The sequence below is a fragment of the Ctenopharyngodon idella genome, chromosome 2, assembly GCF_019924925.1.
Source record: "Ctenopharyngodon idella isolate HZGC_01 chromosome 2, HZGC01, whole genome shotgun sequence".
NCBI lineage: Eukaryota > Metazoa > Chordata > Actinopteri > Cypriniformes > Xenocyprididae > Ctenopharyngodon > Ctenopharyngodon idella.
Window position 1 is genome coordinate 12,536,169 of NC_067221.1, and position 22,972 is coordinate 12,559,140.

Sequence of the window (22,972 nt, forward strand, 5' to 3'; positions counted from 1 at the left end):
TTATTTATTTATTTATTTTTTTGCAAGCGTTGAATGTTATAATCGCAGGTTACACACCAGACGCAACCGATCACGCGCGGCGCCGCAACGGCCCGAGTCTGTCTACAGTGAATGTCGAAGCTGCACGTCATCAGGACGTTGACTAACACGGACCAATCAGTTGTAAGCTCGATGACTAAAGCATGTTAAATGGATGGATAAAATGTATCCAACTTTATATTCAACGGAAATCCATTGATATACAAAATTAAATTATTATCTAATAATAATAATAATTATTAATATTTTGTTAGCATTGATACAACTGCATATAAATATGATCTGTAACAAATAGAAACGTTCCCAGCTGGCTTTAATGTAAAGGTTTTAAAGTTATTTAAAAATGTAACGAATGAAATTCACACAGATTTGTAAATTAAAAAAAAAAAGTTTCAGACGGTTTAGGCATAATAAAGTGTCTGCAGTAGCTGTGCGGCGCGTGAAAAATAGAAAACCGCCAACAACGGACGTTTCACTTTTTAACGCGCCGCTTCCGTCCGCTGTAGACAGGGTGGAATTCGAAATTGCACGTTTACAAATGCCATAGCAACCGAGCAGTCACATCTTTAATGTACCGCTGCCATAGACATTATTTTTATACACGAATGTGGAGTTAGCAAAAGGCTGTGCTGCAATAGCTGGATATTGAACACCACGGTGCGCGCCTGAAGAAGAGTTGCAAAGCAATGATGTCATAGTTTTAAGTAGGAGCCATGGGAGAGCATATGGTTCGTACCCGCTACCGAGAGGAAGTGTTGCTTTGTTATGAGCAGGCGGCGCTGTAGCTGGCGGAAGAGGAGGTCGCCCAGCCCAGTGTCTCTTCGCCTGGAATAGAGAAGCCGAGGAGAAGACGCGAAAACGGTGGGAAGACAAAGCTGCTACAATGGCCGCGAAATCCGACGGGGTGCTAAAGATGAAGAAAAGCGATGTAGCATTTACGCCTTTGCAGAATTCGGATCACTCGGGTTCGGTTCAAGGGCTCGCTCCAGGTTCGCAGCCGGATTCTGGAACCGGAGAGGCGGACTTCGTCAACGGCGAGTCGCGGTGCTGTGGCTCAAATTCGACATGTCTCCGCCTCGGCAGGGAGCAACAGAAATACACGGTCTGGGACTGTCTGTGGATCCTCGCCGCAGTGACGGTGTATTTCGCGGATGTGGGCACTGATGTTTGGCTTTCTGTCGACTATTACCTCCGCCGCGACTACTGGTGGTTCGGGCTTACGCTGTTTTTTGTGGTGCTCGGCTCGTTCTCAGTGCAGGTGTTCAGTTTCCGCTGGTTCGTCCATGATTTCAGCACCGAGGAGAGCTCCGGCGGCGGCGCGGCGAACTGCTCCCACATGGACGGGAAGCTGCTCAGCTGCTCCGCGTCGCACGGAGACGTTGGAGCCCACCCGTCTACGCCTCAAAGACAGGCGTCCACAGCGAGCAAGAGCAACACCACCAGCAACAGCAGCAACAGCGCTACTGCAGCCCGGACTAGTAAGACACGCTCAGCGTCCTGTTCCATCTGTATCTGGCTGTTGCAGTCCGTCATTCACATCTTACAGCTCGGACAAATCTGGAGGTGAGTTTGAGCAGCGCATTGTTTTCAATGGCACTTGTGATTTGAAGAGCGGAGGTCGCGTATTTATTGCTTGTCCTCTTTAAAATGCAGCACGTATTTTGTTTAGAGCAGCGTGGTTGAATGACACACTCCAAGCATGTTCTTGAGTTTGGACTGGTTGACACGTTAAGGCCTACACACACACATTGTGTAGGCTGGAGAGCTAATTTATCATCCCGTTTTCACTGTAAAACTCATATTCTTGGTGGATATGCATGGCATAAAATGCTTGATATCTATCTTGCAACAGATCAAGGAGAGTAAGCACTTGTAGTGTTTTATTTGTAGATGACCTGACTTGGTACACAATGAAAAAGATTTCTGGATTGAACCGAGCTCGAATGACTTCATGTGAGTAGTATAGACGTTCATTGACTCGTTCCATTCAAATCCATTATTAATGTAATTGAGAATAAACCTCATAGAGAACTAAAGGCTATTAGTGGGTGATTGATCGCCTTGTATGAAAAGTAGTTGCAAATATTTCCCTGGTGGCATCTTACGGTGTAAGAGGTTATTGGCTCACCCATGAAGTTGCATTCTCTTTGCAGGTCAATACATTCATTTGATCATAGTTGTACTCAATGAACGGGATCACGGAAACCTATTCAGTTTCACAGTGTCAGCCCATCAGGGTCGTCAGAAGCCTGAATGAGTTCTGATCAGCATGTTCAATAGAGTGATATTCCATTTTCTCTTAGTCTTTGACCCTGAGGATTGTATTTGGATGCTGTCCAAACAGTAAAGGATGTGGAATTGCTATATTGGAATTAAGCCATCAAAGCAATGGTCTAATATATAATAGTGATTGCAAAGACAAGAGACAATGTTATCAGCCTTAAAGATCCCATTATGAAATTGTGCGGTGCTGTCGTTACTTACAGATCATGTGGCATTTTTAGAGTGGAATGGATGCAATCTGCTGTCTTACAGCTGGTTTGGTTTCGGCTCCCATATTTGTGTCCAATCAGCTCTGAGTTGAAAGAATGTTGTTCAGCGAGAGTTGCTTATTAATTAAAAGCTAGTAGTGGGAAAGCTGAATGGACGACTTAATAGGCCACAACCACACCAATACAGCCCAAATAATGGCTTTAGCACTTCACCTGGTTATTTTCGTAAACTGTAAGTATTGTTTTGCTTCCAGTTAAGCAGCTGATTTGGCGTTATTTTCTTAATTTTTCAGCTTTTTCCTTGGTGTCATCCTGTTGGTGTCACATGGTTTTTAGGGTGATGGGAATGAAGCTGACACAGTTGTGTAGTTGTGTTCTCTCAGAGGGGGAGGATTGTTGAAACATGCGCTGCACGTGGCACTGTGCAAAAGGTTCACCAGTCTGGGGACATCTCACAAAGCAATGCAATTTAAAAATAGCTTGCTTCATTAATAAATTTCTTGATATTCAACAAAGGAAATGTGTCAGACTGAGTGCTAGAATTTGAGATAGATTGTGCCAGGTGAAGTTCTACATTTATTAGTCATATATTGATGTATATATAATAATGTATTCCCTTAGTAATGTGCAGGAGAAATCCTGTAGGAATGAGAAACTGTTGTGTTGCATCAAAGTAGGTTTTTTATAAGCACTTACATATGACCTTTAATTCAAAGGAATACACCTACATGCATAAAGAGACATCAGGTTGACTTCAATTTCCACCAGTAGAGTTTTCCACCACTATTGCTGAATCATGCCGTCCTGTACTGACCTGGGCTGTTTGACATGTTATTTCAATTTAAATCTTTACCGATCCATGTTCTAATGGAAATACTACTGGTACAGCTACTCTCTGTGCACAAAATCATTCGGCTTCAATGGTGGAAAAGCTCTTTTAGATGAAGTTGGACTATTTATTATGATATAATATAGTATAAAGTTACTTGTTTATGCATGGTTACTTGTCAAATGCTGAAAATTACAAAACTAACGAAAAAAAGTTTTTATTAACAATGGTTAAAAAATAATAGTTAAAACACTCTACATGTGAAATATTTTCTGTTATTAGGCCTATATTAAAGACTCTGTGTGGGTAATGCACTTTGCTTTAATTTTTTTAATTTTTTATTTTTTATTTTTTTTAATTGTTTTAGGACTTTAATTTTGTAACTAACCTGAAGGTTTTCATACATTCTAGTTAGACTTGTTTTTCCATGTAGTGAAAACATGTCTTGAATCATTGATATTAAAGACTAAAATTGTCTGAAGGAAGACGCTTAGGCATGCCCGAAGCATGGGAACCAAGATTACATACGTAACCCTAAGACAGTTTCTGTCCAAATCCAGGTAAACAAAATTTAAAAGATCTAAAATGGTCATAAAGATGTCGTAGAATGAATCCATATGAATCAAGTGGATTAATCCTTAGACTTGTGAAGAGTTATGATCACTTAATATCATTTAATTTAAGCTTTTATTCACATATAAACACATACACAGAGAGCAAACCTCATTGGTTCTTGTGTGTGCACAACGCACACACAAGTTTCTGTGTGTACCATATGTGTATGTGTGTCGATCATTGTTTAGATGTAAATAAAAGCCTAAATTAAGTGGGTTTTTACTTGTTAGGTCTCTTAGGTCTTTTGGTCTGGATGAAAGAAAATAATACATTTAGTCCTGGTTCATTTTTAAAACTGAATCTAAAGATACAAAACAAAACACATCTTTTATGAGATATGTTTTTCTATGGAACTTAGTGAACATCCAAAACAATTCTATGTGCTGAGCTAAATGCGCTCATTGTATGTGCGTCTATATGATGGTATTTTAATCAGCTGAGAACTTGTGAAGTGCTTGAAATGTGTAAAGGAGTCAAAACAGCACCAGGAATTCCTCCATTACACACAAACAAAGATCTGCTGCAAGGAGAAGGCATTTCAGACGTCTGTACAGAACTGTAATGGGCAACGTAGCTCCTAGGTATGCTTGAGCATTCTATCCTTTTTAGGTTCATGTCTTGTGACATCACGTCCTGTTTTTGGTTCATTTAGATGTCTTTGTTCCACGTTGCATTCATATTTCAGTCGAACCGCACAAAAAAAGGTCGTTTGGAAGCGGACCCCACATTTATTCAAATGAACCGCACTAACAGAGCAATCACACCAGAGTTCAAATTAACCAAACCAAACCTGTCGAGTGTGAGCACATTCTAAATCTGTTCATTAAGAGATTGTATCTGTTCACAAGACTTGGATTAAACTGCTCAGATTCTCGTCTGTGGAATGCGCCACTTCCAGTATTTTGCTAGTATCGACAAGGGTAAATTGTAATCAATGATTTTGGAATTGTGACAGCCCTAGCTTAATTCATATGGATTTGTTTTATGGCGTCTTTATAACCTTTTTGGATCTTTTATGATTTGTTTACCTGGACTTTAAATGGAGGTACAGAAACCTCTCAGGTTTCATTAAAGACATCTTAAAGGGTTGGTTCACCCTCATGCCGTTCCACACCCGTAAGAGCTTCGTTAATCTTCGGAACACAAATTAAGATATTTTTGTTGAAATCCAATGGCTCAGTGAGGCCTGCATAGCCAGCAATGACATTTCCTCTCTCAAGATCCATTAATGTACTAAAAGCATATTTAAATCAGTACAGTGGTTCAATATTAATATTATAAAGCGACGAGAACATTTTTGGTGCGCCAAAAAAAACAAAATAACGACTTGTATAGTGATGGCCGATTTCAAAACACTGCTTCAGGAAGCTTCGGAGTGTTATGAATCAGCGTGTCGAATCATGATTCGGATCGCGTGTCAAACCGCCAAACTGCTGAAATCACGTGACTTTGATGCTTCAAACCACTGATTCGACACGCTGATTCATGTCGTCCCAAACCCATAAGACCTTTGTTTGTCTTTGGAAGGAGACATACAGACTAGGGTGTACGTTACATAACATAACATACAAAACTACAAATTTTGAACGATCGCTAGAAAATATAAACATCAATTATGTTGTTAATGTTTACGTCCGAACGGCGGCTCAGTATTTGCTGGACAGCACGACGAATGCGTGTGATGCTGACGCAGGAGCCGGCCGATACTGAGCCGCCGTTCGGAAGGTCTCGAAGGTCTTACGGGTTTGGGATGACATGAGGGTGAGTACTTAATGACAGAAATTTCATTTTTTGGGTAAACTAACCCTTTAATTTGTGTTTCAAAGATTAATAAAAGTCTTTTGGGTTTGGAATAACATGAGGGTGAAAAGACAGTAGCTATGTTTCCATCCAAAGTTGCGAATTTAACTTGTGTGCAAATTTGGAATATCGCATAAAACCTGCGAATAAAGCACCGTTTTCATTCAGTGAGTTGAAGAGTACAAAAACTTCCTGAAAAACTGGCGCTAAATATCACTAAGAAAATGCTGCATAGATGCCTAGTGTTTGTGAACACAATCGTGTGTGGCGCTTCTGGGAGGGAATTATACCGAAACACTTTAACGTCAGGCATTACAGAATGACCAATACAGCATTTCAGATGCTGTGCAATGACATTGGTTCGCTGATTGGTCCAGTTATGCCGTCCCATCGTAAAGTCACGTCTTTTTGATGCGCATCAAGGAATTGATTCGGTAAAAGTGTTTCCATCATAGTTTATGCGCATGTTTTCGTATTGCATAAAAAATGTATCCAACTCATTTGACCACATACGTTTTTTTTTTAGAATCTATGCGCATCTTGGCATTTCCATCCAGGGGTTTTTAATGCGATATCCCAAAATACGCATACAAAATAGGTGGATGGAAACATAGCTATTAAAACATTTAAAGATGTTAAAATATTTGATGATTAGCAGTATATTTTCAAATATTTTCACTGACAACACTGTTGGAGCTGTGGCGCATATCATGATCCGATTCGGGACTTTCCCGCTTTTCTGTATTGTCCTTTGAAATGAAAGATAAAGATTTTACATAAATAAACAGACTACATTTTTCAGTTTTACATCGTCAGAGAAATTTGTATGCATTTGTTGCACTATGACAATGAGTATCACCGTCATTGTGCAAGTAAAGGATGCACTGTCATCACTTTAGCCTAGTGCCACACATTTAAATTCATCTGCATTATATGCACATACTATAAATGACCTCACATAAGTGGCCGCCTTTATTTACTGCTTTCAGACATAAGGCCAATACACACTGCACCGACAGATGCCGACCAACGGCAACAGACGCTTCGCCAGGTTTTGTCGGCTCAGTGTGATACCCCTCTCAGTGTCTGTTGCCGTTGGTCGGTGCTTCATTTGTTAGGTCATGGAATGTCTGAGAAGTGACGTACTGTAATCTGGTGATTGTCGGCTTTGTCATTGGTAATGTGGTTTGAATTGGATTTTAAGAGACATAAAATGGAATTCATATCTTCAGACTTCAGTTCAAGACCACTGCATGCATATCTACACAAACCAATATGTCTAATAAGCTAATTATTTTTAATTGCAGGTAATTAATTAATCCCCTTATAATTTTGAAAGCCGTTGTGTACCTGTGTTTTTGCATGTGAAGTCTTGCTGATTGCGGTCTACATGATTGCACTGCAAATGAGCATGCATAAAACCACTGTGTGCATGCCACTTGTTGTTGACTACATGCTGTGTATATGTATGCATATGGGTCTGAATAAAGTATGAAGCATTTAGAGTTGCACAGTAGGAGTCTACTTGGCACTGGGGTTATAATCCATGCCATGCTTTCCCTCCAGTGATGACCATATACTCACCAGGTCAAGAATGTGCTTGCAGGTGACATACTGTAGACTCTGCACTTCTGCAAAAATGTTATTTATAAAGTGGTTTTAGTTGGACGTTTGTCTTGCATTTTAAAAAAAAATTTACTACTTGTTTCAGAATGTTCAGAACATTCAGAAGTAACATTCCCATAATGTTTGGAGAATGATAAAATAGAATGTTTCCTTAAAGGGATAGTTTACCCAAAAAATCATGTGTATATGACTATCATCTTTCAGAGATATTTTTAAAAATATCCTGGCTCTTCCAAGCTTTATAATGATAGTAAATGGGGGATGTGATTTTGAAGCCCAAAAAATGCATCCATCCATCATAAAAATAATGGCTCCAGGAGGTTAATAAAGACCTTAGGTTGGGTTTTTGTAAGAAAAACATCCATATTTAAAACTTTATTAACTTTAATAACTAGCTTCCGTCAGATGCCCGTACGCATCGATTTGCGGCGAAAGAGTAACCCCGACCCGATGAATGACGCATTGACGAACGTGGAAACGCAGAGGATAGAGCAAAACAAAACAAAACAACGGTCACGAATTAGAAGTCTAAAACGAGAATTTTTAAAGAGTAATGTTGGAGGATTTTGATATAAGAGAAGAGGAGCTTGAGTTTGTTGCCCAGCCCTATTTGTTTAAACCGAGAGGCATCTAAGGCCCTGGGTATACTTTGGCCGTCCGCGTTCATGCACCGTCCGCATAACGTAATTTTCGTCATGCCCTCCGCCATGCCCTTTGTCATGCTCGCGGCCGGCCGCACACCCTGCCCGCGTGCAGCCCAAATTTCAAGACCGTGCGGATGGTGCTTGTGCAACAGCGCATGTGCAAGCAGGACAGAAGAGTCCACTAGGTGGCAATACACACAGTACTGGGCACAATGTGCAGTCGTCGAAGAAGAGTGTGTAAAGAGCGATTCAAAAACAAGACGAGTAAACTCAGAAGCATGCCTTCTCCATCGTTTTTGATTCTTGTTCTCTTGGTGTATCTTCTGAACTATGTTGCAATGGTGGATGCACTATTTTTCTTCTCCGATCCTGCCCAGTGAATGTCCGGTTGATGACACGATGTCTGGTAAAACTATAGAAAAAATTGTACTGCGCATGTGTCGAACTCGGTCATCTGCACGCATCCGTGGTTTAGTATACTTTGAAAGATGCGCGAGACGCGTCCGGGCAGTTAAAGTGAAGTATACCCGGGGCTTAAGAGGTGTCTTGCAATACTCCTACATCCTACGTCATGCATCCGGTCAGGAGTTACTCATTTGGCACAAGTTGGCTTGCACAGTATGCGTACGGCCTAGTTATTTTAGTTTATAAAGTTTTAAATATGGATATTTTTCTGACAAAAACCCATCGCTTTGCTTCAGAAGGCCTTTATTAACCCCATGGAGCTGAATGGATTATTTTTATGATGGATGGATGCATTTTTTTGTGCTTCAAAATTGCATCCCCCATTCACTACTTTTATAAAGCTTGGATGAGCAAGGATATTTTTAAATATATCCCTGATTGTGTTTGTCTGAAAGAAGATAGTCATATCCACCTAGGATGGCTTGAGGGTGAATAAATCATGGGATAATTTTCATTTTTGTGTGAACTATCCTTTTAATGTTCGGATAACCAAGAAAAAACAAGTGTTTTAAAAACTTGCCATTTTAAACGTTTAGAGAACATTCCAAAATAATGTTTTCATTACTTAATGGGAACATTAGCAAAATATATTTTGGTTAGCTGGGTAACAGCTTGTATTATAAAGCTGTTAAAAGGGGTCCTTATCTTTCCTATAAAGAGGCTCCTTTCAAAGCAACAGCTCTCCAGTGAGCTCAGCCTAAATTACCATATTAAGTTAAACATGGAGATTTATGCCAACGAGTGTGATTTTATGTATAGTAATGCAAACAAATGGTACAGCTGAACCAGGCCATTGCTATTTAACTCTATCCATGTCACCCATGCTCCCACCCACACTGTCTGCCACATCTCACTGAGAGTCAAGGCAACATGTGGCCTATAATTTAGAAGCAAGGTGGCAGATATCGGCAAAGAAGGAACGTGCCTTCAAACAGTCCAGAATTTACACTTTAAGGTTGAATTAAAGAGCCTTCACGCTTATGCATGCAGAACACTCTGCCTGATTTCATAAGTACTCATTTGATTCTGCTCTTATTTTGAGCCGAGATCCTCTATGAAGTGCGTTTTCTGAAAGATGTCAACACACCAGTCAGGCGAGTATTTGATGATCAGATGTTTTTAATCACATTGCACTTGTCATGTATTACACTCAAAGCAACAGTAAATCAAAACAGAGGGCGATATAACTGTCTAAGTGACTGAATACAATACACAGTAAAACACAATAATGCATAGCTAGAACATATGTCAAAACAAAATACAATGAACAAAAGCATACATAAAAAGCACAAAAAAAAAAAAAAAATGCTCTAGTTTGTAGTAGTGGGAACTTACATGGCAAAAAATATATTTATCTTTATTGAATAAACCGAGCTTGAGGAGATAAAAGCTTATTATCACTCTTTTAGTATCACAAAATAAAAAGAAAATGAATGGAATGACTGTAACTGCTTAGCATGGCTGTATCAAAGTTAAAGCCTCTTTAAGAACAAAGATTACTCCAGGGTGTCTTGAAGCAGCTCTCACATGAGAGGTAAGAGAGATCAGATCTGTGCATAGGTGCTTGCAGCTGAGCTATGAACTTGTAGTGAGAATCTAATTTTCATTGAACTGTAATACACTTCTAACAATACAAACATTTAACAAAGCTTAATTTGGGTGCCATTAACAGGAATTTCACAGAGAAACGGAATAATAGAGTATGTGTTGGGGTCATTTGATTCCATCAGTATAGGAGATACAAAACAGCTTTGTAGTTGGTTGGTGGCATATTTTAAGGTTTCAAAGGAGTCTGTGGAGACGCTACCCAGCAGAAAGGCTGGTTGAAGAAGCCTTCTTGTTGTGGTTCACCTCTTACAATATATGACGCAACCAAATGTGGATAAAGCACTTTTATTTTATTTTAATAGTTTGAGTGGTTTGAGTGAGGTCCCAACCTAACATATATCATAACATATATAACTTGCATTATCTTATAAAATTATTTTTGTAGTATCTGAATTTGCCAGTAACTTTGCCCCATTCTTTTTCATTCAAAGTGCAACATTGAAATTTCAATAGAAACTCTTTTTGTGTTTCACAGGAAATTTGTGGGTAAACACCATTTGACTGACTAAATTTAGTAAATTTAGTAAATCTACTAATTCCCAAAAAAAAAAAAAAAAAAAAAAAAAAAAAAAACTATACATACGTACAGGGCCTAAAACTAACTTTTTGCCAAACCTGCCAATGGCCGGTGACTTAAGAAAATGTACCAGCCATTTGTTACCAGCCACAAAACTGTTTTTGACACCAAAATTTTAGCTACCAGTGAAAATTCACAATTCTCTGTTCCAATTTTGATATCACAGCTAAAATTACCTAACTAATATACATTTAAAACATTATTATATTTACAGTAAGCAGTAATAAAATAACAAATAATCAAATTACAAGCAAAGCAAATAAATACAATATAACAAAGATACAAATGAAATAAAACATGCACTTTTCAGGATTTTCAGGTAGGTCTGACAATAGTTTTCAGGTACAGAAATTTAATAAAGTAAGCAAATGTAAAATAACACTGCATAGTCTTCACTGTATAAATTAAACATCCTTATTAATTAATCCTTGTTAAAGTTACAAGCGTTATTCTGTCAAGAGCGGTGTTTTTTTTTTTTTTTTTTTTTCCTTTGTCTTTTGTTGTTTGATTAACATTAAAAACAGCAGCAGGAATATTAGGCTGCTGTCACTTAAGAGTGAATGCACAGATCTAATGTACTGATACTGTACACATGCATTTACTTTCTCAACTGTTTACATTCAGTTAAAGGGGACCTATTATGCCCCATTTTACAAGATGTAACATAAGTCTCTGATGTCCCCAGAGTGTGTATGTGAAGTTTTAGCTCAAAATACCCCACAGATAATTTTTTACAGCATGTTAAAATTGCCACTTTTTGGGGGTGAGCAAAAACGTGCCATTTTAGTGGGTGCCCTTTAAATGCAAATGAGCTGCTGCGCTCGGCCTAAGAGGGCGGAGCTTCAAAAGCTCATTCTCTGGTGTCAGGAGTCAGTCTGAGAATATTCAAACTGGGAATATATGCTGCATGGAGATAGAACAGGTGTAGTTTAGTTTAATTACGGTTATAACTTATATTGTCTTCTTGTTTTTCCACTATATTAGTACAAGCCTGTTGTACCGGACCCCGTTCGACTTTACAGATGAATTTTATGATGTTTGTACTTCACTCAAAATATGAAGCGTCCGTTTTCACTCTAGAAAATCACTGTAAGAGCTTAATAAAGCACAGTGCAAGTGTGCATTAAAATATTATCCATAAACACTCTCTCTCTCCCTTGCATTATCATCAACATACATAGCGAAGTACACAGAAACACTCGTTGCAACTAACAGTAAACAAATATATAAAGACCTTATGCCTTTTCGGGTGGTGCTTAATAAACTGGTAAACTTTATATCTGTAAATCAACTCCGATGAACTGTAATAAAGTGCTCTCACCTTCATTACTGCCGTATCCAGTATCAGTCTGGAGGCTGTAAGCTGGATCACGAACAGTTTGTACTGATCCATTTTTGAGTAACAACTTTTTAGCACAACCTCTGTTTTGTATTGTCCCTTTGTATTGACATTCATTCACAAAGTCCGGTGTGAAATGATTCGCGCAGACATAAACGAATCTCGGTAGAGTTGAGGGAGCATTTTCTTCAAAAACAAAATTAAGCCACCACGTCTTCAGAGGCTCAGATTTCGGGAGTAAATTGAGAGAGCTATGTGGATTAATCCATCCAGCTACAGAACACCTAAAACACTTTGGAGTCATTCTCGTCAGTGCAGCAATGGCGGACTGTGTACAACTTGCTGTGAACTCGCTCAGGGCGGTTCTATGTTAAAACAGCAGTGTCTGTCAACATTTGTGTGCCTGTGGCTAATGTGACGTCACACTGCCAGGAACCTGCAAACGGCTTGTTCTGAGACACTGTTTATGATTTATGGGGATTAAAAAAAAGAGTGGGTGGATTTTTATCACTATAGGGTGGTTGTGTACACACACTGCCAACACACATTTATATCCAAACACCATGCAAAAGTGAATTTTGCATAATAGGTCCCCTTTAAGATATAACCAACTATGGTCCAGATTTACTAAACAGGGCAATCACCTTGCATGATTGATTTAAATACTCTCCACCCATAAATTTTGCATCTGAAAGGGTAACTCCTACAAATGCATATGCAATAAAGTCAGCCACAAAAATAACTGTGTCCACACTTTTTCAGCGCTAATTTTCTAAAAATCCTGACAATAGGTTTTTAACACCAAAAGAGGGTTTGCGCTGGTGCAAGCTGTTAGTAAATCTGGCCCTATGTTTAGTAGGATACTTGCCATTTTTTGACATAATTTTGTGTGAATTTGTCCATTCAAGTGCAAGAAGACGTGAAAGAGAGCTCAGTTTAGTATTCACATGCTGTCTGAGATGCGGCGTTCTGGGCGCGTGCTTCGGATGTGCGCACACACAAAACTTCCCACGCAGCGTGCAAGTAATGAAAATGAGCTCCCTTTCGCATCTTCTTGCACTTGATTAATTGTCAAGGCTTAAACATTCGTGATGATGCAGCGTTGACCCGTCAACTATCCCGAGCATTGTTCACATTTGTTCACATTCATGCATTGTTAAAATTCATAAAAATGTTTCTGGCCAAATGGTGAGTGACACTGTTTCATACACTCACCAACAATGATTTTTACTCGCATTTAGCGCTTGGTCGAGTGTTCATTTTAGGCCCTGCATACATATATACATACATACTTATAAATATATACACGCTAGTTTGGGGTTGGTTAAAATCTCTTATGCTTAGCAAGGCTTCATTTATTTGATTAAAAATACAGTAAAACAGTAAAAGAATTGGGAAATATTACAATTTAAACGAACTGTTTTCTTTTTTAAAGGGGTGGTTCATTGCGATTTTACATTTTTAACTGTAAGTACGTTTTATTGTTTGTACGTGTCTTTTAAATGTATTATGTTGCTATTTTTTGGTTGCATCAAGGACGTAAACAAAAATACGTTTTTGCTTCGCTAGCCAGTTAACTAAATTCTATTGCATACTTCTCCAACAAACGCCAACAAACACCAACAAACTTCTATGTTCATAGACAAACAGTTGTTCATGCTATAAATTAAATGATACCTTTACAAAAATGCTACTACTCAGTCATGTATTCAGCTACAGTAAAGCTTTAATCAGGATAAAACCGTATATTGAAAGATAACGAACAGCAGTAACATTTACAAGTGACACTTTGTAAACACTTTGACACAAGTACAAAAGGAAATACTTACCATTCAGAAACATCCTTTAAAAACCGTGCTTGAAGAGGTTCTGCTTGACCCTCTTCATCATTACTGCTATCTGGGTCTGATTCGGGCTCAATTTGATACGGCGATATAGACGCCATTATTTATATTTCCACTGAAGCACATGTAACAACTAATGGTAAGGGGTGTGGCGTTTCCAGACGCTTCAGCGAATCACAATACACTGGGCCAGCTAACCAATCTGAGCCCATTGCGTATTTCGGAGGGAGTGGTATCATAGAATCAGGAAGTCAAACCAGCTGTTCAAATAACAATGGAAACAGCGGTGTTTTTTTTTTAAATGAAGCATTAAGACATGTTAAACTACGTCCCATAAACACAATCAAGCCTAGAAAAAAAACACTGAACCACCCCTTTAATGTTTTAAAATGTAATTTATTGCTGTTATGCTGTTACTGCCGTTAATTCAGCGTCAGATAATCCTTCAGAAATCAATGTAATATGCTGATTTGGTGCTCAAGAAACATTTCTTATTATTATCAATGAGGAAAACAGTTGTGCTGCTGCTGCCTAATACGGAAACCATGATTATTATTATTATTTTTTTTTTTTTTAGAATTCTATGTTGAATAGAAAAGTTTAAAAGAGCAGCATTTATTTCAAATTTAAAAGTATAAATGAAGAGTTAATTTGCAAAGAGCAGATAACTCCAACAGTCGTTTTTTGGCAAAAGCAGATAACTCCAAATTTCATGTTTCAGAGTTAAACAAAACCAAGTAATTGCTTTGTAATTGCATTTGAAACACAATCAAACACACGTGTGCCCACACACGCACACACACACTAACAGATGGGTACACACACGCAGAGACGCATACACGTGCGCACGCATGTACAAACGCAAAAGTACAAACAAAGTTTCAGCATGTAAGATGTGTATGGTGTACAAGGAGTCGCAGGAGACGAAATTATAAATCCTTGATCACTTTTAGTCAGCTTTGATGAAACTCTCCTCAGCTAGCGCGTCTTTCGAAGTGACTAGCAGCCTTGTCACCTGGACTGAATACTGGGCGCTGATTCGCTAAAACGGACTTATCAGGTTGTGTACACAAACAACAAGGGTGCTTGTTGGTTTCTGCTGTAAAACGTTAACTTGCGACGCCTTCACAGTGGACAATACCAGCTTTTTTCAACAAAACATGTTTAGGGTTGAGAATGTGCTATATGTGGAGAACAACGCACGGCAGTCCATTCATTACTTTTAAAAGTGGCGTTCATCAGTTTTAGCAAATGAACTCCCTAGTTTGAATTGGCTTGATGATGCATCTGTGCAAGCCTGTTGGCTGTTATGTCTCCTGTCACTATTGATAAATATTGATGAAATGTTGCAGTTGTTGGTTAAGACGTTTTAAAGTACTTTGTAGGCTCCTTTTGATTTTTTTCTTTGTAGGGCGGTAAAGAAAGAATCCGTGTCATCTCTCAAGATACATTCTTGCTTTTAATAATCTGAGAAGTGATGACTACGTTGGAGGGCCCAAATGCTCAGGCTGATGCAAGTAAGGCACAGCATCTCTCAGGGTAGATAAAATAACAAGTTTCTAATTTTTTGGATAATAAATCCTCCAAATACATCTGCTCGGAACTCTGGGCATGACAGGTCCCACCAGCAGCCATTGTTTGAGTGTGTTGTATGCTAGTGCTGATGACCTGTTTTCTCTAAGCTAGGTGCTCAGGAGAGGAGACATCACCAGATGCAGCCCTGCAGTCCACCCTCGACTGGCATGTCCTCTCTCACACCCAAACCCAAACGCACAATTATAATTAATGTTGGAAAATGCAATTATGAATGTGAGCATGGCTCATTTAACAAACAAACAAGTTCAAAATGATGCCATCTGTAATGTATATTTATGCAGAACAGGACCTGAGTGGAAGCATTAGTGGAGTGATGTTCTTGACTTCCTCACCTTTATCTTATCTGAGAAGATGGTGACTGGTGGCTGAGGGTGTTATATGTTAATGATATGTATTTTTATACCTGTCAAACTATCTGAATGAGCTCAGACTTTATCAAGGGCTCAACGCTAAGGATTTTTTTCTACTGGTCCAGTTGGGCCAGTGGTTTAAATTTTCACTGGCTCTACCATAAAAATGTAATAAATAAAATAAATTAGGCCTAGCTATTGTTTTTGTTGTTTTTGACCCATGTATCCTTAATAAATACGGTTATGACACCAAAAATTACTAGACTATCTTATATACATTTCAAATATTGTTAAAGACAATTAACAGTCATTAATAAAATAAGATAAAATAAACATTAGTTTTCAGGTTCTTCAGTTTGAGAAATTGAATAATCATATCTAAAATACAGACCTGCAAACTCAGAAGAGGTGAAAAAGGTGACAAAGTAAATAGCTGTAGGGGGGTCTTACCTTCAATTCAATATTGATTAATTTGGGGCCTATAAGGTAAAGTACACGGCAAATTTCCTCAAAGAAAAAAATCTCTCCACACTAATGCTGTAAACTATACAGGGAGCAATTTTATCCACTATATTAGTACAAGCCTGTTGTACGAATGATGGCCAAAACTTTACAGATGAGTTTTATGACATTTATTGTACTTCACACAAAATATGAAGCATCCATTTTCACTCTAGAAAATCACTGTAAGAGCTTAATAAAACAGTGCAAGTGTGCATTAAAATATTATCTATAAATTCTCTCTCCCCCTTGCATTATCATCAACATACACAGCGAAGTACACAGACACACTCGTTACAACTAACAGTAAACAAATATATAAAGACCTTATGCCTTTTTCGGGTGGTGCTTAAAGGGATAGTTCACCCAAAAATGAAAATTTGATGTTTATCTGCTTACCCCCAGGGCATCCAAGATGTAGGTGACTTTGTTTCTTCAGTAGAACACAAATGATGATTTTTAACTCCAACCGTTGCGGTCTGTCAGTCTTATAATGCTTGTCAATGGTAACTCCATCTATAAGAGTAAAAAAAACACGCACAGACAAATCCATATTAAACTCTGTGGCTCATGACGACACATTGATTTCCTAAGACACGAAACGATCAGTTTGTGTGAGAAACCGAACAGTATTTATATCATTTTTCACCTCTAAAACACCACTATGTCCAACTGCCTTGCGCATCCAGGTTGGTGAGGTCTGAACGCGCTCTGATGACGGAAGTGATGTCTCGCACTTATACTTCAATGAGTGCGAGACATCACTTCCGTTGTCAGAGCGCGCGAGAGAGAGGTGAAAAATTATATAAATACTGTTCAGTTTCTCGCACAAACCGATCATTTCATGTCTTAGGACATCAGTGTGTCGTCACGAGCCACAGGGTTTAATTTGGATTTGTCTGTGCATGTTTTTTTGACTCTTATAGATGGAGTTACCATTGACAAGCATTATACGACTGACAGACCACAACGGTTGGAGTTCAAAATCATCATTTGTGTTCTACTGAAGAAACAAAGTCACCTACATTTTTGATGCCCTGGGGGTAAGCAGATAAACATCAAATTTTCATTTTTGGGTGAACTATCCCTTTAATAAACTGGTGAACTTTATATCCGTAAATCAACTCCGATGAACTGTAATAAAGTGCTCTCACTTTTATTACTGCTGTAACCAGTATCTGGAGACTGTAAGCTAGATCACGATCAATTTGTACTGATCCATCCTTGAGTAACAACTTTTTAGCACAACCTCTGTTTTGTATTGCCCCTTTGTATTGACATTTGTTCACAAAGTCCGGTGTGAAATGATTCGCGCAGACATAAACGAATTTCGGTAGAATTGTAGGAGCATTTTCTTCGAAAACAAAATTAATCCACTTCGTCTTCAGCAGCTCAGATTTCGGGAGTAAATTGAGAGAGCTATGCGGATTAATCCATCCAGCTACAGAACACCTAAAACACTTGGGAGACATTCTCGTCAGTGCAGCAATGGCAGACTGTGTACAACTCGCTATGAACTCGCTCAGGGCGGTTCTGTGTTAAAACAGCAGTGTCTGTCAACGTGCGCCTGTGGCTAATGTGACGTCACACTGCCAGGAACCTGCAAACGTCTTGTTCTGAGACACTGCTTATGATTTATGGGGATTAAAAAAAGAGTGGGTGGATTTTTATTATAGGGTGGTTGTGTACACACACTGCCAACACACATTTATATCCAAAAGTGAATTAAGTCCCCTTTAAGACATAATTTTACATAATTTGGTGTGAATATGTCCGTTTAAGAGCAAAAAGACGTGAAAGAGAACTCAATTCCATACTTGTGCGCTTTCTGAGCTAGTTCCGAATTGAGTTATCTTTTGCATCTTGAATATCTAAATGGGCCTGGCTTTAAAACACATGCAAATTATAAACTTTTGTGACGATGCTGCAGTTCCTTAAACTGTCCTAAGAGTTGATCATGCTGGCCCCGGGCCATCGGGCAGTCTTTATTGTTGATCCCTGTTATCGTCTTTTTCCTCAGGAAGTCAGTTTATTGGCATTTTTATTGTGGTAAGGTTGTGTACTTTTCTGTGGATGGATATGAAGTCTGATATTGTATATCTACCAATATCCCCCTTTTGTTTCCTCTAGGTATGTGTGATCCAGATTAGATGATAATTGGTCCTCATTATGTGCCTGCAATTTAAACCATCTCTACATGCTTACAGGCTTTTATGCCCTCAGTTGTGCTTTAATGCTTATTGACTTGTGTTTAATATTGTATTGAGTACACTGATCTGCCCTCATTATGTATGTGGGTGGTAAAGAATTATTGCTGATTGCTGAACAATTTTTGAATAAGCTGTGAAATTGCTACACATTCAGACATAGAAATGGCAGAGAATGGCATACTGGAACTGTACTTTTATGATGGAGGTACAGTAGATGACCTTTGTTGAACCCTGTAATAATGAAAAAATGTTTTGGGCTCAACACTAGGATGTTAACAGCCTTTGCTTCGCTCTAAGCTGAAAATAAGTGAGGAGGAGGAAATGGAGCCCCCAAAAGTCAATAAAGAACAGCCCTGTTCCCTACCATATCCAGATCCTCTGGGATTCGACTTCAGGATGGGTTTCTCTGAAAAATGAGCTTGTGGATGATGATCAGATGAAGATCAAGATGCTGATACCAAAGTTAAATCTTACTCATTTAACGAATTCGTTTCTTATCGCCTCATTTTTTATCAGGTTATCTGTTGACTCAGCAAAAAGAAGAGAGGAACAGTAAACCGTGCTCTCCTGTGCCCCAAGCGGACGTTGTTTAGATGCTCCCCAGGTGCATGTTTGCGTTGAAATGCTGTGTTTTGTTTGGCTGAAAGCAAGTGACAAGGGAGCGATCCTTCTAATGCCAAAACTACGAGCAAGGCCCTGCGTGGGTTGCCCACCTTGGATGAATATTTAACATTGCGTGCTGTGAGAGACCTGACTGCCACCTCTTGCATTATTTACCACATTCCGGCTTGTCAGACGTTCTCTCTCACTACCTCACTGCGTAAAGTGACCGAAAAACACCAACAATGAAACGCATGGATAAATCTGAACATGTAGCCTACAGAATGCAACAAAGTGTCTATCTTCTTATCCAGCTTGCTGTTTAAGAACATTTCATCTCCAAATGAGTAGATATCAGAGCAGCAGCTTTAAAAGTTAGTCCTGAGATTCAGTTGTAGGAAAGGAAATGTATAAATGGCCATGCGTGTCTTTAGCTTTTCAGATGTTTTTGCAACAGTGTGTCTCAGATTTGCCAAGATGCCAAAGTCTGCAATCAAAAGTCAGAAATTTCAATATGGACTCAAAATTCTCTCATCAAATGCATTAAAGGCTAATTATCTGAGCAATGCTGTGCACATTAATAATTTTGTCGCTATTATTGTACTGTATGCCAACAGTTTGCTTATCTGTATCATTTTTTTTCTCCTAAGGACTTTTAGAAGAAACTTCTGAGACAAAGATAAACATAACTGGGTTTTCTGTTTAAAATGTCATTTTATTCCTGTGATGGCAAAGTTGAATTTTCAGCATCATTACTCCAGTCTTCCAGGTCATTATCATGCCAATATGTTAATGTTAATTTAAGTACTTTTTTTTTTTATCATTTATTTACATTCATTAGTCTTTCTTTTACAGAAAACCATGCTTTCAAGTGATTTTTATGGGGTCTTTAAATGAGCTGCTGATCTCAGGTGTGTCTGTGGAGACAGAAGTGGCTGTAGTGTGGGTGATATAACTGATGATCAGTCCATTGAGCATCAGGATGTTTCCCTCGGCCCAGCTCTCCATGGCCCATCACTCCTCATTTGATCTTTTGGTTGAAATCAAGTGAAAAATATCAGGACACTCACTCCATTAACCTCTCTCCGCATCAAAGGTGCAAGGTGTGTATATAAGAGAGAGAAAGAGAGAGATCTAAAGACAGACTGAATTTAAGACTGTATTTAAGAAGTAAAATGTGAATGCAGAAAAAGAGACTTTGAGGTGTTGAGTTCTAGCACCTTCAATTAGTCTTGGTGTTCAATTGCATTGCTGAATTCAGCAGTGAGGGCAACAGGAGGCAGGACTATCAAGAGCAGGCACGGCTTTTAACAAGAGCCGCTGTCAGTCGAAAGTGGATGGGTTGACATCCTTGCACAGCAAGGATGCATTAACTTGATCTAAAGTGAAGTGACAGTAAAGACATTGTTATAAAAGATTTCTGTTTCAAATAAATGCTGTTCTTTTGAACTTTCCATTCATCTAAGAATCCTTAAAAAGATCACAGTTTCCACAAAATTATTAAGCAGCAACTCTGATGATGATAATCAGAAATGTTTCTTGAGCAGCAAATGAGCATATTAGAATGATTTCTGAAGAATCATGTGACACTGAAGACTGGAGTAATGATGCTAAAAATTCAGCTTTGCTATCACAGGAATAAATTACATTTTAAAAAATATATTAAAATAGAAAACAGTTCTTTTAAACTGTAATAATATTTAAAAATGTAATTTTTTTTTTTATCAGATGTATGCAGCTTTAGTGACTTAACTAAATACATCAAAATGTTTTAAGTAAAATTAAAATGTAAAGCATCTGACTGCACCAATAATATATATTATACAGTGACCATCAGTGAGTAGTAAACATCATAACAAAATATGCAAATGGTACTATATGCATGTGTTTATAAGGCATGCTTAACATGCAACACTTAATTTTATACAATAAGTAACAGGGGTCCCTTCTCCATCTCTCTCTATCCACCAAGGGATTCTTCGCCTCAAAATAGTTCAATACCTTTGGTCTAAAATGCTTTAACATGTTTCAGAATGCAGTACCAGCAAAATGTTTCTCAGCATATGAAAGTATAAATGTAGATTTAACATCAAAGCACAGTTCATGTATAAGATGTAAAGCAGTAGAAAATAAAGAATAAATGAAGAAATAAATATGAAGATGCAGAAAAAGAGACTTGGTGGACATCAGACTATTACTCTGTTTCCATGGCAATAAACATTGACTTGATGACATGGCGCTTGTTCTCCATTACCTGCATTAATCTGTTTTGCCAAAACAATCTGTCTTGTTTATTTGCTTTGTTGAGAATATAAGTGTGTCTGTATGGGCAGAATCAGTTCTGGGAGACTGGATTTTGAAGATGTCATCAGTGTGATGTTAGTCACATGGGCTCCGCAAGACTAGAGCTGTGCCCGAAATCGCATACTGCCTAGTCAGTACTACATTTGGTTTAAAATTTAATTTGCGACTTTGTTAAATAATGTTCTAAATAGTATGAATATGTGACCTACGGCATCAGTTGCATTGCTTCACTGCCATTCACAACTCCTCTACCCATGGCATCATGGGATAGATAGTAAAGTGTCCATCAGATGTGCATTTCATAATCTCGCCTTGGCTCACATTCTGTTTTTCGCCTACTATGTAGTAGGGAAGCATATTCGGACACAGGGTAGGTCACAGTAAAACGAGATGCAGAAATTTGTCAACTTACCAAATGACTCAGTTCATGAGGAAAGAAGCAGTTTTGTGTCTCTCAAATCACCCATCCTTTAATGTGCAAAGAGAAAATTTTCATTTCATTTGAGTTTGTTGCTCTGAAATAGAGAGCTCTTAAATATATTTCCCACACCTCTTCAATCTGCTCCACTTAAAGGATGCCTGCTGTTATAGACTAGTTGCCATGTAGTTGGACTGAGCCGAGTTTCTCCCTCAAGCAGTGAAAGCTTGCAGGAGAGTTCATCACGGCACTGATTAAACGGGTCAAAGCTCTGATTATTATGAATTTCACTCCCAATACACAGAAAATCACTTTGACCCTTCTGCATATCTTTAATTGCTCTCTAGGTTTTGATTATGCATTTACCGTCTGATATGGGTCATTTGAGATGTTGTGTCATAGGGCTGCAGGATTCAAAGAGAGGTAGAAATGCGAGTATGCTTGTGAAAAGTGATTCACTGCTCTGCGTGGGTGAACTCAAAATGAGTTCAAGAAAGCGTCCAGGCCGCTTTTATTCATTGAGTGTTCTGTCCCACGCATCTTTTCATATCTACTCACTCATGTGAGCGAGGACTGACTTTTCATGTAAATAATAGAAAATGTTCATTATACAGCGTGAGAGTGAATGCATGGCAATGGGTCTCATTTACTATAAATGTAAAACTTGTGTGTGCCAGTGTTTTCATACTGAAATAATGATTCATAAATAATTTGCATTATGAGTTACAATAAAATTTAAAACCAATTGAAAGCAGCAAAATCTCTCCTGGTGGCCTTAAACATGAAATGCGTTAAGTCCAAACTGTTTATTTTATATCATCATCATTAAAGGATTAGTTCACTTCAGAATTACAATTTCCTAAAAATTTACTCACCCCCATGCCATCCAAGATGTTCATGTCTTTCTTTCTTCAGTCGAAAAGAAATTAAGGTTTTTGAGGAAAACATTCCAGGATTTTTCTCCATGTAGTGAACTTCACCAGGGTACAACGGGTCGAAGGTCCAAATTGCAGTTTCACTGCAGCTTCAAAGCGCTCTACACGAACCCAGCTGAGGAATAAGGGTCTTATCTAGCAAAATGATGTCATTAATTAAAAAAAAACATATATACTTTT

General features: G+C 38.4%; 1 protein-coding gene across 1 annotated transcript in view; it reads left to right on the forward strand.

Annotated features, from left to right (window-relative positions):
* The first annotated feature begins 336 nt into the window (after positions 1 to 336).
* xkr4 (XK related 4) overlaps positions 337 to 22,972 on the forward strand; it is a 65,138-nt gene continuing 42,502 nt past the window's right edge. The window contains exon 1 of the mRNA XM_051911346.1: positions 337 to 1,602. Coding sequence (XP_051767306.1) covers positions 923 to 1,602 — 680 coding nt within the window. The 5' untranslated portion in view covers positions 337 to 922. The remainder of the gene's footprint in view (positions 1,603 to 22,972) is intronic.